We start from the raw sequence: 17,257 nt of genomic DNA on the forward strand, positions 1-17,257 counted from the left end.
CTTTGTCTGAACATCAAACTGGACAATGCATACCAAAGTTTTTAATCCTCCCCTGTGGATTTCTTGTATCAACAAGCATCATAGTAGTAACGAATGCAATATCATCACAACTTAATCAACTTGCAAGCAATATATTCTCCCATAGATAGTGACCATATAGTCATATTTAGGAGCAAGAACTAGCTTACTGTTAGCTTCAGATTTTGTCATTACAATTGAATAAACCCAGAATGTGTTGCACTGCATTCCCAAAACAAGAACTAGTCTCCCCTCAGGTCATGTTCAATATCATAAGCAAACAAGTCCAACCCACGCATAAATGTTGTATTGGAGCAAAATCAAATTAGATTATGTGATTAAAGAAATGTCAAGGAATGTAAAAAATACTCTTTACAAGAAGAATGAATTTAATTGTAAAACAAAAATACCCATTACATTTGCCATAAGGGACGAGTATTATCTATCATTCAACCAGTGGTTTGATTGATAAACCTACTTATTATTATCTATAATCTATCTATCTATATAGTTTAGAGAAATTTTAAATTATCCATAGTTTCTCCCCTACCCATAAATAGGAAGATAATACGCTTCAACGCATTCGAACCCACGTCCTCCTACATTAACAACAATACTCATGCCAATTGAGTTCAAGACTCAATCGACTGTTATTTATTATTTATGAAATTTATCACATTTATAATTTTAGTAAAATATTTAGTTAAATAAATTTACTTAATAAGAAAATCATCATAATTATAAATGAAAATTCTAATTTAATTAAAACACTTTTATGAAATGAATTTATATAATAAATAAAAAATTTAAGCTTTATGTTGAGTTAATCTATATTTAAATTATTATGTTTTCAATCTTCATTAATCAAAAAGGAAATTTTATTATTTTAGTTTTAAATAAAAATTTTAATTATTTATACAATAAGTAACTTTATATTCCATATATAAAATTTATAAATAATACATTTATATAATCTATTCTAATCTATTATAAATATATTAATTGTATAATTCTGGTTAATTTATTGACTATTAATGAAAGAAAAAAATAAAAATTAAATAATATATATTTTAATGTACAATATCTTATTTTTTTATTGTTTGTACAAATACTTTAATAATTAATAGGAATTATTTATTAGTATTATATCTAAATGATCGAAATAATTGATATATGTTAATTATGTTTATTAACTATTATTTTAAGGCTTAAAACTATACTCTCTTTTTTTGAAAAAAAAATCTTAATGAATCATTTTGTAACATGTGAAATTTACAAAATTAAAAACATCTCAAAAAAAGATAAATATGATTTTCTTAATTTTTAAAAAATAAAACTTATGTTTATTTATTTTATTCTTCACTCAAAAATTTCGGTGACAAAAAAATTAAGAACTTGTCAGAACCACAACTAAGTTTTTTTTCTTATTTTTTTTAAAAAAATGCTTATAAATATATTCATCTATTTTGTTCTTCACTCAAGAACTTCGATGACAAAACCATTAAGAACTCGTCGAAAACTCATCCAAACTTAGTTTTCAGTGGCAAACATTGGATTTTGACGAGTTTCTTTTCTATTTTTAAACCTCAATTTCAATTTTCTTCTCACTCCGATGTATTTATTTTTCTTAAAAATAGTTTTCTTCTTTCTTTTTCTATATACTATACACAAAATAGTTAATGTTAGGTAAACTTCTACCATAAAAAACTTAGATAAAGTATGAAACTCAAATAGTAAGAAGAAATTGAGTAGAAAGAAATGGGAAGAGTATTGCAATTAACAGTTAAAAAATGCATTAACAGAAAAGAAAGAATCGTGGTGGGAAAGGAAAGCGTGTAAAAAGTGAGAAGTTTTAATTTAAATTAAATTAATTTATTTTTTTATAATTTTAACTTTATTTATATATTTTTTAAAAATGTCACGTCTCATAAAATGATTGACTAAAAGGTTTTTTTAACGACAAGGACAATTTGAATAATGGAGTATAATTTAGATATCGGTTGGGGTAATTGAGTATATAATTTATGTAACATTTGTGACAAAAAAAATAATTTAAATACCAATTTGAAAAAAATAGTTTAATCTAAGTATCAAATTATAATTTAAGCTTGATTTTAAATAATGTTAATTTGTATCAATTATATAAGTAAATTTAAAAATTTGTTATTATAAGTTAAATTAAATTCACCTATTTTAATTATGTTCAGCAATTCAAATGATGGAGAAGAATACACTATTTTAAAAATTAGAAAAGAAAATTTAAAATCACATTAACATTAGAAAAAAGGACAAAAATAGCAATCATAATTATAAAAAAAAAAAAACTTTTATATGGTGTGAGAATTGAGAGTTGAGAGATAGTGTAGGGGCCCACAAAGCTGACTTGTTGATAGTAAACGTTCTTTAATGTCATAATCTTTTGCCACGCAACCGAGTTGAGATTAGCAAATCAACTCAACTCTAACTACTCATTTCGAGGCCGCAGCACCATCTCCCACAATTATCTATCACCTCACCACCCCCCTTTGGACTTTAGATGTCCAACATCCTTTAATTACACAACTCTCCCAATGGGAAAGCGAGTAACATCATTTCTCACCCCCAAAGCGCGTATACTCCGGAGTTTGGAAATCTTTCTTTGGCATTTAGATCTGACATTCCGTAATTCTCAAACCAAATTTTGCATTGCATAGTTGTTTTGATATTATCAAAGCTTCAAAAACCCATGCAAATTGTGTTTAAGGGAAACAAGGTGGTGAAAAATCATGTGTTTTAATGAAAGCGATGAGATTGTTTAAGCCTGTTTTAATTCAATCGAAATAGTCCCCCACACTCACACTGTCCCATGATTGTGAGGTTCGAATTTGTAGCCCATTCCACAGACCAATCTTCTTCACTTCCCCAACTTCCATGCCTTATATTAACCCCCTTCATCTCACCACGTGCCTTTTTTTGGTTCTACTCTTTTCATGGCTGAATATGCTTGGCCCATCTTTGGGGAAAGATGGGTATGTTTTGTGTAGTTAATGTTTTTAGTATTTCTGAGAGGAAGCCATGAATGTGATTCCTTTAAAAAAAAAAAAGACCTCTTTAGTCTCCAAATATTCTCTGAAACAAGTAGAGTCAACAGGAGGCAATGTTACCTCTACTTTTAGTTTGGTTTACTCTCGTATCTCTTAATCAACCAGGCATCTGTTTGCAACATCGTCAGCAACTGCAACCAGTTTTGCTTCCAAATGGGTGCGATGACAAATGCGGCAGGTTGCACATACCATTTCCATTTCATTTGAACACTTCATGTGCCTCTGTTTCCAATGCTTTCCATCTTTCTTGCTTGAATTCAACCACCCTTTACCTCCACATCGGCATTCAAAGCTACCGAGTCCTTGACTTCTTCTCTGATGGTATACTCGTAGACTTTCCTGGAACTGGAAGCTCCACTTGTCGTCAATACAACGGCTTGAATTCCTTCAATTTTGCGGGAAACGACTACTTGGGAATCTCTGATGATAATGTGATAGGTCTATATGATTGTGAAGACTCGTCACTTTGTAAAGCAGATTGTGAGACGAACGAGTTGCCTGATTGTGATGGAAACAGGAGTGGAGCCCTGGCATGCTGTTATCCACTTTCTGATCATAGCAATTGGCATTCAGGGGATGGGTTTTCGAGTTTTGCCAAGTTTGGATGTAGGGGGGTTTCGTCGTGGGTAGTTCCGAGGGGAACCAACAGTGGGAAGCGTGGGGTTAAGTTGGAGTGGGCAATTCCTAGAAACAAATCTCAAGGACTTTGTGCCAGCAATGCAGTTATGGTGAGTGCTACAACAGTAGAAGCAGGGGTCAGGTGCTCCTGTCAGGATGGGCTTGTCGGTGATGGATTTGCAAATGGACTCGGATGCTTCAAGTGTGAGTAATCTATTATTTATTTATTTATTTATTATCATCTTTATTAAGCAAGTAACACTGATAATACTTTCATCTTGGCTGATTAAATTAGGCTGATTTGTAGCTAAAATGATATTACTTAACTATTTATCAATTATTCCTTTTTTGGTATCCGTCTTTGACAGCCTGCATCAAGGAGGGGCAAGAAGCATATGGTGGGGAATGTGACAACAGCCCAAAACGTAGTCAAAGGAAACTTGTAATTGTGGCTGGTATGTTATCAGGAGATATCATTACCGTTGTAAATCTTCTCTATCTATGATGATTTGGAAGCCAAATCACATAATACGATAGGCATGAATGTATGTATATTTGTGTGTGTATGTGGTCATTTTAGTTTCTTTCGTGAATGGAATTCAACTACTTGTTGCGAGAATTAATATCTTTATCATTTTTGACATTCAGGTGTTCTTGCTCCAGTTTTCATCCTTGCTTCCTTATTCTTGTTCCTTTGCATATTGAAACGACCTGTTAAATCAGGTGCATTTGATATAGACCAGGCTCATTATCATAGTACCATTTCATTTCGGAAAGCTTGTAGGACTAGATTATTCAGTTACAGAGAGCTAGACGAAGCAACCAGAGGGTTTGACGATGGTCAGAAGCTCGTAGATGGAACAAATGGCACAATTCATGCTGGAGTCCTTGGAGATGGTTCACATATAGCTGTGCAGAAGGTGCAGTGCGAGAATGAAAGAGACCTAATTCATGTCCTATCCAGAATTGAGCTTCTATCAACTGTTTTACATAGCAATTTAGCCCGACTCCTCGGGTGTTGCATTGAATCTGGTTACACCCTGATGGTGGGCTATGAATATCCTGCAAATGGCACCTTGGAGGAACATCTGCATAACAACAGTGGACAAGAATTTGGCCTTGACTGGTATAAGAGGCTAAGCATAGCCGCTGAAACTGCAAGCATCTTAGCATACTTGCAATGTGAAATTTCTCCACCTATCTTTCACCATGGCCTCAAATCATCCGGATACATATTTCTTGACGTGGGTTTCTCAGTTAAGGTTGCAGGGTTTGCACTGCTTTGCTCTAGCTCCAACACTGGCCCCCTTGTTCAGAAAAACGATGTGTATGACTTCGGACTGCTTTTGTTAGAGATAATTTCAGGCTCCAAACATTCAGACATGCCTTCACTAGCCTTGCAAAAGATTAAAAGTGGGAAGCTAGAAGAAATAGTGGATCCATCTCTTTACTACCACGAGCAGCCTATATTTCGAAGAGAGCAAATAGAGATAGTTGCAGACATAGCAACCAGGTGCTTGTTGTTCGGTGGAGATGGCAAAATTGGAATGGTTGATGTCGCAAAGGAGCTGTTTCACCTTGCAAAAGAAAGCACCGATGGAGGAAGTAAAAAGGGAAGTGCATTGGAAGAAACATTTTCAAATTCAAGCCTGCTTCAGATGATATCCATGTCTCCTGACTCTGTACATTTGCCTCGAATTGCAGGACCAGTTTGATAAAACCAGCTTGTTCGTCACGTAATGGCTGCAAATATGCTAAATTAAGTTACCTGCATTCCTGTCTATACAAATTGTGGATTTGGGAACTTGTTTTGTTGATTTACAGCTGCTGCTACATAATATGTCAGTAACATGGTTATGCTTGTATTTTCAAAATCATGAAATGAAAATTTCTGAAACATGATCATGAATGTATCAGTAACTAAGATTTCAAACTTATACTTTCTCACCGCAATTTCCCCACTTTTTTTTTTTTTTGTACTCGTTACAACTTAGTTGAGTTTTTTTTTTTTGACAACCTTAGTTGAGGTTTTGATTTATTTGAATGTTCTGTGGAACAACAGTTGAAACCAATGAGTGGGTACAAAAGTACTTTTCTAGTTAACTTGCCAATTGGTTTAGATTTTATGTTCTGTGGTACAACAGTTGACTTTTCTAGTAATTCTTTATTTTTTAAATAATTAAATATTTATATAACCCTTCTAATACATTAGTTTTGTTTTAAGATTTTAGTCATTTAATAATTTCTCAATTGAATTATTATCCAATTAATTTCTAATTAAATAATAGTATAGATATAAATTTTAAAAAATTAGCATATTTACTCTTTTTTAAAGAAAAATTACATATTCCTCAAAACACTATTCACTTTTCTAAAAGAATTTCCATTTAAAAAAGAAAGAAAGAAAAGGAAACCACCCATATATTCTATATTTTTCATCTATAAGGTGCACATTTATATTTTTCACCCAAAAAATAACCATTTATTTTAAAAATACTTCTTTATATTTCTTTCAAAATATAACTATGTTTTTAAAAATAATTTTTCATCCACAATTATGAGTTCTAATACAGTAATAGATATTTTATGTTGTGGAATAAAACTGGTGTCTTAAGAGGGAGGGAAAACGAAAACGAAAACAGAGGTATGGGGCTTATCTGGGCTTAAAAATTGATTGGGTCAAAAACGTCATCTAGCACTGATCGGTAAGCTGCCCAGCCTAGGGGTCAGGAAAACCGGCTGTACATCCGAATGACCATGGGCCTACACCCTCCTCATTGTTTGGGTCAACTTCTAAAGTAATAGCCATTTAGGTTATAGGTAATAATAGCAGGCATAATCATTTATTTAACATTCTAACCTTATAAAAGAATTATTTTAACTCTCCATTTATTTTTTTATTTTTTATCTTCAAATTTATATTTTTCTATTAAATTATCCCTAAATAAATGAAAAATACACACGTAGATTGTCGTATAGATGACACATCAACATTTAATTTTTAAAAAAAATTTAAAAATATTTTTTATACTTTTTAAATAATTAATTAAACACTGATGTACCATGCACATGGCAACTCATGCGTATACCAGAATAGCAAAGTTAACAAACGTTAATTTGTCTATCTATTTTGAGGTGTTTGATAGAAAAATATAAATTTAAAGATTAAAAAATTAAAAAAATTAAATATAAAAATTAAAATAATTTTTTTTATAAAGTTATAGGTCTAATTCATAATGCCTTAGCAGTATAAGTTTTAGTATAGTGAGCATAATTGTGGTTAGCGAGTGAGCATATATTTTCAGGCAAATGACGAGTGTGAGGTCATAGAACAGACAAGAGAAAATCAAAGATCCCACATGGACTGTATATATTTGTTTGTGGACGTGAGAGCAACTTATATATGCAAGTACCAACCATGTTGCATGTAAGTCGAAAATAAGAAAAGAGAGTAAATTTTGGTCTTAAACTGAGACCATAGGATTGTGATGCTAAAAAGAAGTCTTAGTTTCTTTCTTGTTATATAATACCCGTCCTGCGAATCTGAAGCCACGTGAAATAAAGTGTATTCCGAATACCCGCCAACACCATAGTTTTTCAAACTGCATCTCCACCACCTTTTCCTTCACATTCTACTAAACATCATTAATAAAAAGTAAATTTGACAGTGATTTACTAGTTATTGTGGTAAAAATATTTTATCCAGATTAATTGTTGAAGTTTCATCATCACTATAATTATATGGGTTATTTACCTTGTTCCAATAAAAAATTCTACAAGCTGATTTACATCATACAATGGGTCTTTAAGATGTAGTAAAATAATAACATAATAAAATAAATATATTTGGCAACTTCAATTCATTTATTGATTCTATTTTGAAAATTTATTATATGAATGAGATCATATAATTTGAAGAAAAAAACAAGATAAAAAAACACTTGTCATAGGCGGTGAAGAATAAACTCCATCAACACAACAAATGTTTCAACCTCATCATTAATAAAACATTATGACACATTAACAATTACCTCTGTTACAACTTAAATACGACAAATCATCTTAATTATACATGTAATGAGATATATTGATGGCTTGTTATATACATGTAAATAGTTTTGATTAATGCTAGTGTGATTTGAGTTTTTGACGAGGATATAAACTGTATGAAATAAATTGATGGAAAGACAATTTAAAAAAAATGATGCTTATTTGGGTATATATAAATTTTTTTAAGTTTTTATTTGGGTAACTCGTAAAAATTACATATCCTCGGACTCTAAAACCAAAGCCACATGAGAAATGTGTATTATTCCAAATTAAGACCCACCAAGACCTAGTTTTTCAAACTGCCAGTCCATCACGCTTCCTTCACAAAATGATCGCAATAATTATAAATATACGTGTGATGTGAGGTTTTGACAGGGATATATAAACTATGAACATGATTGATGAAATTGAAGACCCAATATTGGAAGATTCAAAGTAATTGTCTTTTCAAAACAAGTGGTTTAGATAAAGAGGGTGGAAGTTAATGGAGCAGGGAGTCATATGGTTGGGGGCATCAATTTATGCGTAATGCATCTATTCTGAGTGGTTTGTTTTTTCATGGAGAGACAATTAATGAACAAAAGGCAGAATAAGATCTATTCTGGACTATAATAAATACCAAGAGAAAAAAATCTCGGTTAATCAAAGATCACTTGCTACATAACAAACTCCATCCATCCATTCAGCTCTGGAAGAAACTTCAATTAAGTGACATCTAATCACTTCCAGCAAACCAAAAAGCTCGACCGAATTTATGGTTGCATGCACCTTGCACGATATATATATGAATTATGTTGACAGCTCAATTGATTTGAATACAAAAAGGTTCATGAAAAGGGATAAACTTTATGTAGTTTTTACACCCGAAAACATGAATAAACGAAAAGAGAGCTTTAGCTACCTAATGGACTAAAGGGGTGTCTAATGTTTAAAAAAAAAAGGGGGACCAAACTCAGTGAGGCATTTTATTATATATATATGCTGCTAAACTGTAGTATAAGCAAGAAGCCACCAGGGTATTCTTTCAAGTTCCTTGACATAAAGGTCCATTGTTTTAGACTCTTGTATTTGCAATACCACTAAATGATTAATCTCTCAAACTAGACAGCATAGCCTATATGGAATTCATTTGTGCATATAGCAATCTTATCTAGCTTGCTTTACTTTACTTTTTCTGGTATGGGGCATTCCAGTTGTCGTTTCCCTAGTTTTAATTTCCTAGGGGGGATCTAAGTTTTATCAGTTAGAGTAATTAACAAGATCCATTAATTATATCAGCATTATTATTTTTCAATATTTTTATCACACAAATTATAGCTAGATCCTTAACATTTAATTATAACCAAAGAAAAGAAATCCCCACATTATGGCAGTGAATCAGGGGAGAGTGTGAGTTGTTGAACTAAAAGAAGTAACAAGAAAATGATGGTCTCTGGACAAGGTAAGGTTACACACATCTCTGAAGATGATAGAGAGATAAGGGGGACAAAAGGCCAGCAAAAGAATTATGATTTATGAAACAAAAAAAAACAGCCAACTGGATCGGGGACTGAGGAGGGAAGAAGAGAGAGCCGGGGAGTGGTGGGGGTAACCCTAAGTAAGAGTGTGGTCCTCACCCTATGATATATATATATACACACACATGCATGCATGCATACATACATATAGATAACCTGTTGTGTCTGAAACTACACAGTTGCAACTCTAAATACAATTTTAATTACCAGACAGTAATTAATAAAGAAATAAATTGGTACTACTACCACTAACATATTAATTTATCACCTGTAAAGAAAGCAGTATGTGCAAAAGCAAAACGATATACAAAATGGTGGAGTACTGTGAGGAGCTTTCATCTGATCTGAATACAAGATGAAAGAGATAAAAAAAGAGGTCCCCCAATATAGGGTTTTGGAAATAGGTTGCTTTAGCTTTTACAAACAAAGGCATGGCCCTTATCAGTTTTTGATGTTAACTTATGAGATTTCCTCGTAAATTCCTCGGTAAACGTAACTTACGGACCTGTTTGCTTAATTATAACCATATTCATATGTGTTTGAATGAGAGGACTAAGGAGAGTAGCTGTGAGATGAGCCTTTTTTTTTCTTAAGCACCATCAATGCACTCCACTCTTTATACATTTTACACCCAACTATTGAGTGTAAAGTAAATTGAGCTTCCTCCATTTGTTTGCTCTTACAGTTTCCTTCATTCATTTTTAACCAGTTACCCTTCAGATAGGAAAATCTTGTGTAAATCCCTTGTATATTTGATTTTTTTTATCCCATGTTCATGATATTATATATTTATATAAATTTCAATACATTTTTTCGGTAATACAATACATGATGTTCGTATGTTGTTTTTATTACTTTTACATACCGTTTTATGTACCATACATTAGTTTATGTAATTCTTATACGATGATCTTGTTCAAAGTACTCCACCAAATGAACCACTTGAACCAAAATAGCATTTACCTAACTAAATCTCTTATATGTTTATCATTTAGATCGTAGCTATATTATAACTTTACCACTAGCTCTATAGAATAGGATCAAGTCACGCCTTATCACATTTTAATAAAACACTTCATAACATATTGGCAACATTCTATGGTCTTGTTACCAACTTACAAAGTAAGACACCGAGTCAAATGGGATCACATTAGCATTCATGTGTACGATGCATATAATTGATCTCATAAGTTTATATATATAGGATATTTGAAGATCACGTATGGGTGTTTGTAATGAGAACAAGTACATTGAACATGATCCCTTAGGAGAGTCAATTTGGTTTTTCACTCAAGTGTTTATGGATACTTGCTATTGTCTCACATATGTCAATAATGTAAATAATCCTTTAAGAAGTGTTTGGTTGGGTGGAAATTTTGAGGGATGGAAGGAGGAAGTAAAAAAATAAAAAGAAAATAAATTTTGAGTGTGCTTGATAAGTAAGAAAAGTGAGATGAAAGAAAATCGTAGAGATGACCATTTCTCATCCTAATGCATAAAAATAATCCTTCCAAATTTGAATGACGAGAGGTGGGAGAATGCTAGAGAGAGATATATTAGTTCAAGATTATGCATTTTTTGAATATTTTTTTATTTTTCATCTCTACCAAGCAATATATGAATAAAAAATTATTTTCTCTTTTAGTTTTTCTTTCTTATTAAGTACACTTATAGAAAGTAAAATTACAATTTCCATTTATTCTATTTTTCTACACTTTCAATTTTTCATCTTTCCAATTTTCTTTCTACACTGCCAAGCAAAGCGTTAGCTTTCAAGAACCTTACTGAAAATCTTACCATATATAGTTGAATCATCCTTAGCATTTCCAACTTTTTTATCAATGGTAATAATAAGATGCATAAGATTATGGAGCATCCTCCCTCTCTATGGTACTGCATTATATCGTGCAGCTTGAGCTACATCCACAGTGCCATTTTGATTTCTGTTGAAGGAAAGATTAAAAGTACTTATGTATGGTTTGTGTGTATTACTTATGTCTTTGTCTATTTGTAATAATTCAATACCAGTAAAGAAATATGCTTATTAAGCATTAGATATGATATTGGGTTTACAATTGTGTTCCTAAAAACATCACAAATATTATTGAAAATCACCGTATTTTCTAGAACACTTTTAAATGTGTTCCTTGCACATTCCTGCCCTACACCATCAAAACTAGCTGGTTGGAGTTATAAATTTACTAATATTATATCATAAACATCTGAGCCTATTTCAAATATACATTAGAAATAAATCATTAAATTTTCATTTCTGAAAATATATAAGTATAGTTACTTCTTATAATTAAAAGAAAAAGTAAATGATGGCTGTCCCGAATGGTCCAGAGTCCAGACAAGTGGGGTTACTGATTTTTGTGGACACTAATTGCAAGTGTGAAAATTAAATTTGGCATGCAATGCAAATTAAATTCCCAACCCAATAGCTGTGGCTTGCCCTGCCGTCTGCCGACTGCCGGGTCCGGCCGCTGCTGCTTCCTATAGCTGCACCTTTTAAATTAACGAAACAAATGCATAGATTCTTATTATAAATTATTATTTTATTTTAATTTTCGATTTATAAAATTAAATATTTTTATTTAAACATTCTGTTTAAAATATGCCAAATTTTAATTATCATTCATACTTTTTCTATGTTGGGAATGTAAATGACACACATCCTTAAAACTTGTTGTATCTTGCAATAGATTAGAGTGGAGTAAAGTAGAGTAGAGTAGAGTAGAGATAGCTAATTAAGCTGTGTGTTTAATTACGGTCTATTAAATAAATATATATATATTCTCAAAAGTAGGTTAATGAAAGCCATTAATTATTTATTCTATAAATTCAAGAAAATACATATATTATGTGGTATTAGTGAAATTCAGATTTGGACCACGTTAATAATGAAGAGCCACATCCACCTGCTGATGACTAATTATGTTTTGATGAAACCAAATTTCAGTGTAGGTTTTAAATATTATCAATTCACACCCAAGTCTTTGTCTAACCCAACCTTCTATATTTTGCGATTTCCTTTCTAATATTATTTTTTTCTGCCATTGTTATTTTGGGTGAATAATTAAATACATTTTCTATCCCCCCCCCCCAGCACCCCACACTTTAAGCTCTTAGTTTAGATCATAGTACATGTGGTGCTGAAAACAGATTTACGATTCGCCATTGGGGTTGAATTAAATAATATGGAATATATATATATATTGTGATTTTGGTAGAGTTGAGAAAAATTGAAAAATCCACTGCATCAATATGTTTGGAGGTTTATAGAATATAAATTAAAAATCACAGTTATTCAGAATTTAATCAAATTTTATTTTTTATTTAATTTATATTTTTTATAATATAAAAATATTTTTTATTTTAGAATAGTGAAAATAACGTAAAATTTGTGTATAAAAATATTTTTCAAAAAACATCATATAAAAGTTTTTTATTATTTTTTATTTACTTGAAAATTGTTATTCTTTTGAAATATTTATGAAAAAAATTAAAATTTTGCCAAATAATATTAAGAAGTCATAAAATAAAGTTTATTTTGTCAAAATGAATCTAAAAATTCAAAATAAAAAATAACTTGAAAAATAAAAAATCAAATTGAACAGAATCGAAATGATTGATTTAAAAATTATAAAAAAACTCAATTAAATCAAACTGGGAAATTTTAAATAATTATTAATGAAATTAATTATACTTCTTGATTTACTTAAAAAATAAAACTCTTCTTGACTACCAAAATTACACATGACTAAAGGTGTATTTGAAATTCAAATTTAAAAGCTGCCTGCCACCCCACTCTTTTCAAGTTCTAATAAGTGACTTACAAAAAAATGATCATTATAATCATTGATTCTTTCTTACAAAAAAAATCAAATCATTAAAGTTTCATTTTATTGGTGTTTAATTTTGTTGTTGTTTTTCTAGATTTTTTTATTTTTTATTTTAGCTTAATATATTATTTGATACTTAGGTTTGATTTTTTTTATGGCATAAAAGTTCTAACTTTTAGTACCTAAAAGTAATGATGTTAAAATTTTAGTGTTCAATTCGAGCTCTAAGATTGGTTTGATGAAGTTAATTGTTAATATTATTAGGTTTGAATTCTTCATGACATTGTTAATCAAATAAATTTAATGTTAATTGTGAATTTATTTAATTTTGTGTTTAATTTGTCAACTGCAATCCAATGAATGTGATTTAATTTGGGTTTTAGGGTTTATTTGATGAAGTTAATTGTTAATATTATTAGGTAATTATGATTTTTCATCAAATCAACTCTAAAACCTGAACTAAACACTAAAAAGTTAACATTGTTACCTACAGGTATCAAAACGTATAACTTTTTTCAAATACAAATACCACATTAGATCGAAAAATAATGCAAGTACGACATTAAAAAAAGTGTCAAACTCAGTTACCAAATTATGTATTGAGCCATTCATTTTTATTAAAAAAAACTAATGTAATACTTTTTTTTTGCTAAAAAACTAATGAAAGTACAAAAAAACAATAATTGATAAATTCAAAATTTTAATTATTAAAATAAAAGTTGTGAAAGTAATAAGCCCCTCCCTCTATTTTAATACATATAATTTATTCTATATTAAAAAACACACATAAAAACATGCAGTAATTACTAATAATTCATGTACATGTCGACTATAGTGATGATAAAATATGTTGATCAACTTTTGTTAAAAACTATCTTGAATCTTAAATTTTGCCTTTTTTTAACCAAAAAAAATGTATGTACATATATATTCAAGGGCTTATTGTAGTAAGCTTGTGGTTAGTTGTTATAATTTTGGAGGGTAGGACCATTTATCCCTCTCTATAGTTTGAGCTAATCTTATAATTGTTGAGATATTAATACTAGTATTCAGCCGAATGTAGTCACAATAATTAGCGAGTTGCAATTTAATCCACTACATTTTTTTGTCAGTTGAAAGTCATAATTGAAATCACTTGCCGTCTTAATTGGAGACAGTTCAAAAAATCAGAAAGTAAATATTCCAGGGCACATGCAACTGTAATTGGTACCAAAATATAAAATGTCGCTGTAATTAAGTATATGTTTCGACTCTTTTTGTAGTTATGGGAGTGTTTGTATAAGCATTAAGATTTATTAAGGGTAATTTAGATATTTTATAAAATATATTTTGTTTTTTTATAAATTTTAAATTTTATCATTATATTTTAGTTATTTTTATATAACTTAATTTAATTGTTTTCGTTTTTAATTCATTGTTATCATCTTAGACTCGCTAGTGCAAATTTTTTACCTGCTTGTGGAAAAACACTCCCTACTTGAAGTAGGATTAGGGTGGTGACACACCCCTAGTATTCCTACTAGGGTTCCCACCCATTCATTTTCCATGAGGGGATTTTAGGCTTATCCCATATCGAATTCAATTACAAGTACTTTCTCGACTTTTCGACTCAATACTTTGTAATCTGATCCAACTCGATTATGTTTTTTTATTTTTCAAAATTAAATTCAATATTTATATTTAATTAAATATTTTTCTCATCTCAATTTTACCTCTGGTAAATTTATGATGATTTTATCCCTAATAAAATTTTCGAGAAATATATTTAATATTTCTCATTTTCATTTCTATTTAGAGAATTCCTTATTCCTTATTCATTTCTCATTTTCATTTCTATTTTGAGAATTCCTTATTCCTTATTTAAAATTTTAGAATTCCTTATTCCTTATTCATTTCTCATTTTCATTTCTATTTTGAGAAAACCACATTTATTTCCAAATGATTTCATTTTCAATTTGGAGAAAATCATAATCATTTCCTGAATGTTTTCCATTTCTATTCATTCTATTCATTTTGATTCAACACGCAATTCATTTCTGGTTTCAAAAAGCTAGCGGAGGGATCGATTGGATATATGCAATTGAGGCTCAAATGATTTATAATTAAGTTTTAGTTTTTCATCTATTAATTATAAACTCATTTAGTCACGAAGTCATTCCACTATAGTATCGTGACCGAGCTCTCCCCAATGACATACCATTACAAAAGCAACTCGATTAGTATGCGTCCAATGACCTTGTCATAAGTGTGTTACCCTCATAAGATATCCCTAATCTCTTTGAGATAATATCCATTCTCTCAATATGATCCTATTTTATCTTGTGGTAACTATTACATGTTCCTTCATGAAAAGTCAATTACTATCAAATAGTAATCAAGTTATTCATCACAGAGACAAACGACCAATGACCACATTTACTTTTCATCAACCATGTAATGCTAATGAGAGGATATCATTTACCCATGTCTCGAGCTATGAATTCCACTGTTGTGAATGGCGCTACATACTGTAGAAATCATACACCCAACGCACCAGTTTTTGGTTCTATATCTATTCAAACTCAGACTTTTACTTACATCAAAATGTTCGAGTCACACATACATAATCTTTCATCCACTCAGGATTTATGTATGCCACACTATGAACGTCACAAGTGAATAAATCTATAAACGAATTCAGGGTCTATTCTTATAGGTTCTATCCGATATATTGTCAGTTTGATCAGTCACATCATGTTTTTATCTTCTAGGAGTCATCCACTCCGATGCCCAAGGCAAAAAGTCTCCATAATTGGAATTTGATATATGGCACATTAGTCTTTCAATTGATTTACTTGTTTTCGATTAGACTAAGGATATGTTTATGTTCATCTACTAATACAAACTATTTTTTCGTATTACGATCCGACTACGTAATACCTCTTAGTATTAGTTTAAATGTTAGACAACTAATGAGCAACATTTATTTCCATTTTGCTTTTCGTGCAAAAACCATATGAGGATAATCATATAAAGTATATTAATGAAATCCATGAATTTGTTTTATAATTCAATCTATTTGAAAAAATTACAAGTTTACAAACGAATATACTACACTTAGGGCACTAGATCCAACAATAAGGTCATTGGACAGTCATTTAATAAGTAGCTTTATAATAAGGAGATCTCTGTAACACCCCTAACTCTTATCCGTCGCCAAAGCAGGGTTACGAAACATTACTGGACTTTACGTATTAAAAGCGAACATTTCATAACATTTAACATGGATATCAAGAACCAATCATAAACACTTATATTGTCCCTTATATGGGCCTTCGAGGCCCAAAATAAGTGTTAGAAATAAATCTGGACCAAACCGAAAACTCAGAGAATTTTTCTCAAAATTCTAAAAATTTTCCTAAGAGCAAAGAACGTCTTACGGATATGAGTACATCGCATACGAAAGCCCAAAGGCTGCACAGAAGAAAATAAGTGCTAAACGGAAACCCGTAAGGGTTAAACGGAAGCTCATAAGAGCTGAACGAAAACCCATAAGGGTTAAACTGAAGCTTAAAAGAGCTGAACTGAAACCCATAAGGATTAAACTAAAACTCATATAAGTTAACTGAAGCTCATGAGAGCTAAACAAAAAGAAAACAAGGAAGTTCGCAACAAATACTAAACCTCGGTTTACTTAGGTAATTTACCGTCAATTCCTCATTTACACTGAACAACTATACTCAATCCTGCGTTCCGTTCACTTCGAACATTCACTTTAATTTCATAATTTAAAAAATAATTTTATTTTCACAAATGATATAAATAAATATATATTACCATTCATAAAATTAACATATAACATTAAAGTTTAACCATACGAACTTACCTAGGTTAATTTGTAAGTTTGTAGTAGATCAAGGATTATTCTGTTAATTTCTCTTTTTCTCGTTGATTTACGGGCTCTGATCTAAGATATAAAATTATTCATACATTAGCATATATTTCAGTTTCAATCCACTTTATAATCAGTACCCTCCAAATTTTAAAATTACATAATTACCCTAACTTTTAAAATTTTTGCAATTTAGTCCCTTACTAATTAGTCTACCAAATGAACTAAATTTTCTCAATTGACAACTTATCTAAG

At 30.5% G+C, this 17,257-nt stretch overlaps 1 protein-coding gene across 1 annotated transcript; it reads left to right on the forward strand.

The window, feature by feature from the left end:
• The first annotated feature begins 2,781 nt into the window (after window positions 1-2,781).
• Window positions 2,782-5,618, forward strand: LOC107912272 (probably inactive receptor-like protein kinase At2g46850). Its single transcript, XM_016840362.2, has 3 exons — window positions 2,782-3,923; window positions 4,088-4,174; window positions 4,368-5,618. Exons 1-3 carry the CDS (start codon window positions 3,155-3,157, stop codon window positions 5,432-5,434), a joined length of 1,923 nt encoding a protein of 640 aa, XP_016695851.1. The 5' UTR covers window positions 2,782-3,154; the 3' UTR covers window positions 5,435-5,618.
• Window positions 5,619-17,257: the final 11,639 nt, after the last annotated feature.

Source organism: Gossypium hirsutum, chromosome D11, assembly GCF_007990345.1.
Source record: "Gossypium hirsutum isolate 1008001.06 chromosome D11, Gossypium_hirsutum_v2.1, whole genome shotgun sequence".
Taxonomy (NCBI): Eukaryota; Viridiplantae; Streptophyta; class Magnoliopsida; order Malvales; family Malvaceae; genus Gossypium; species Gossypium hirsutum.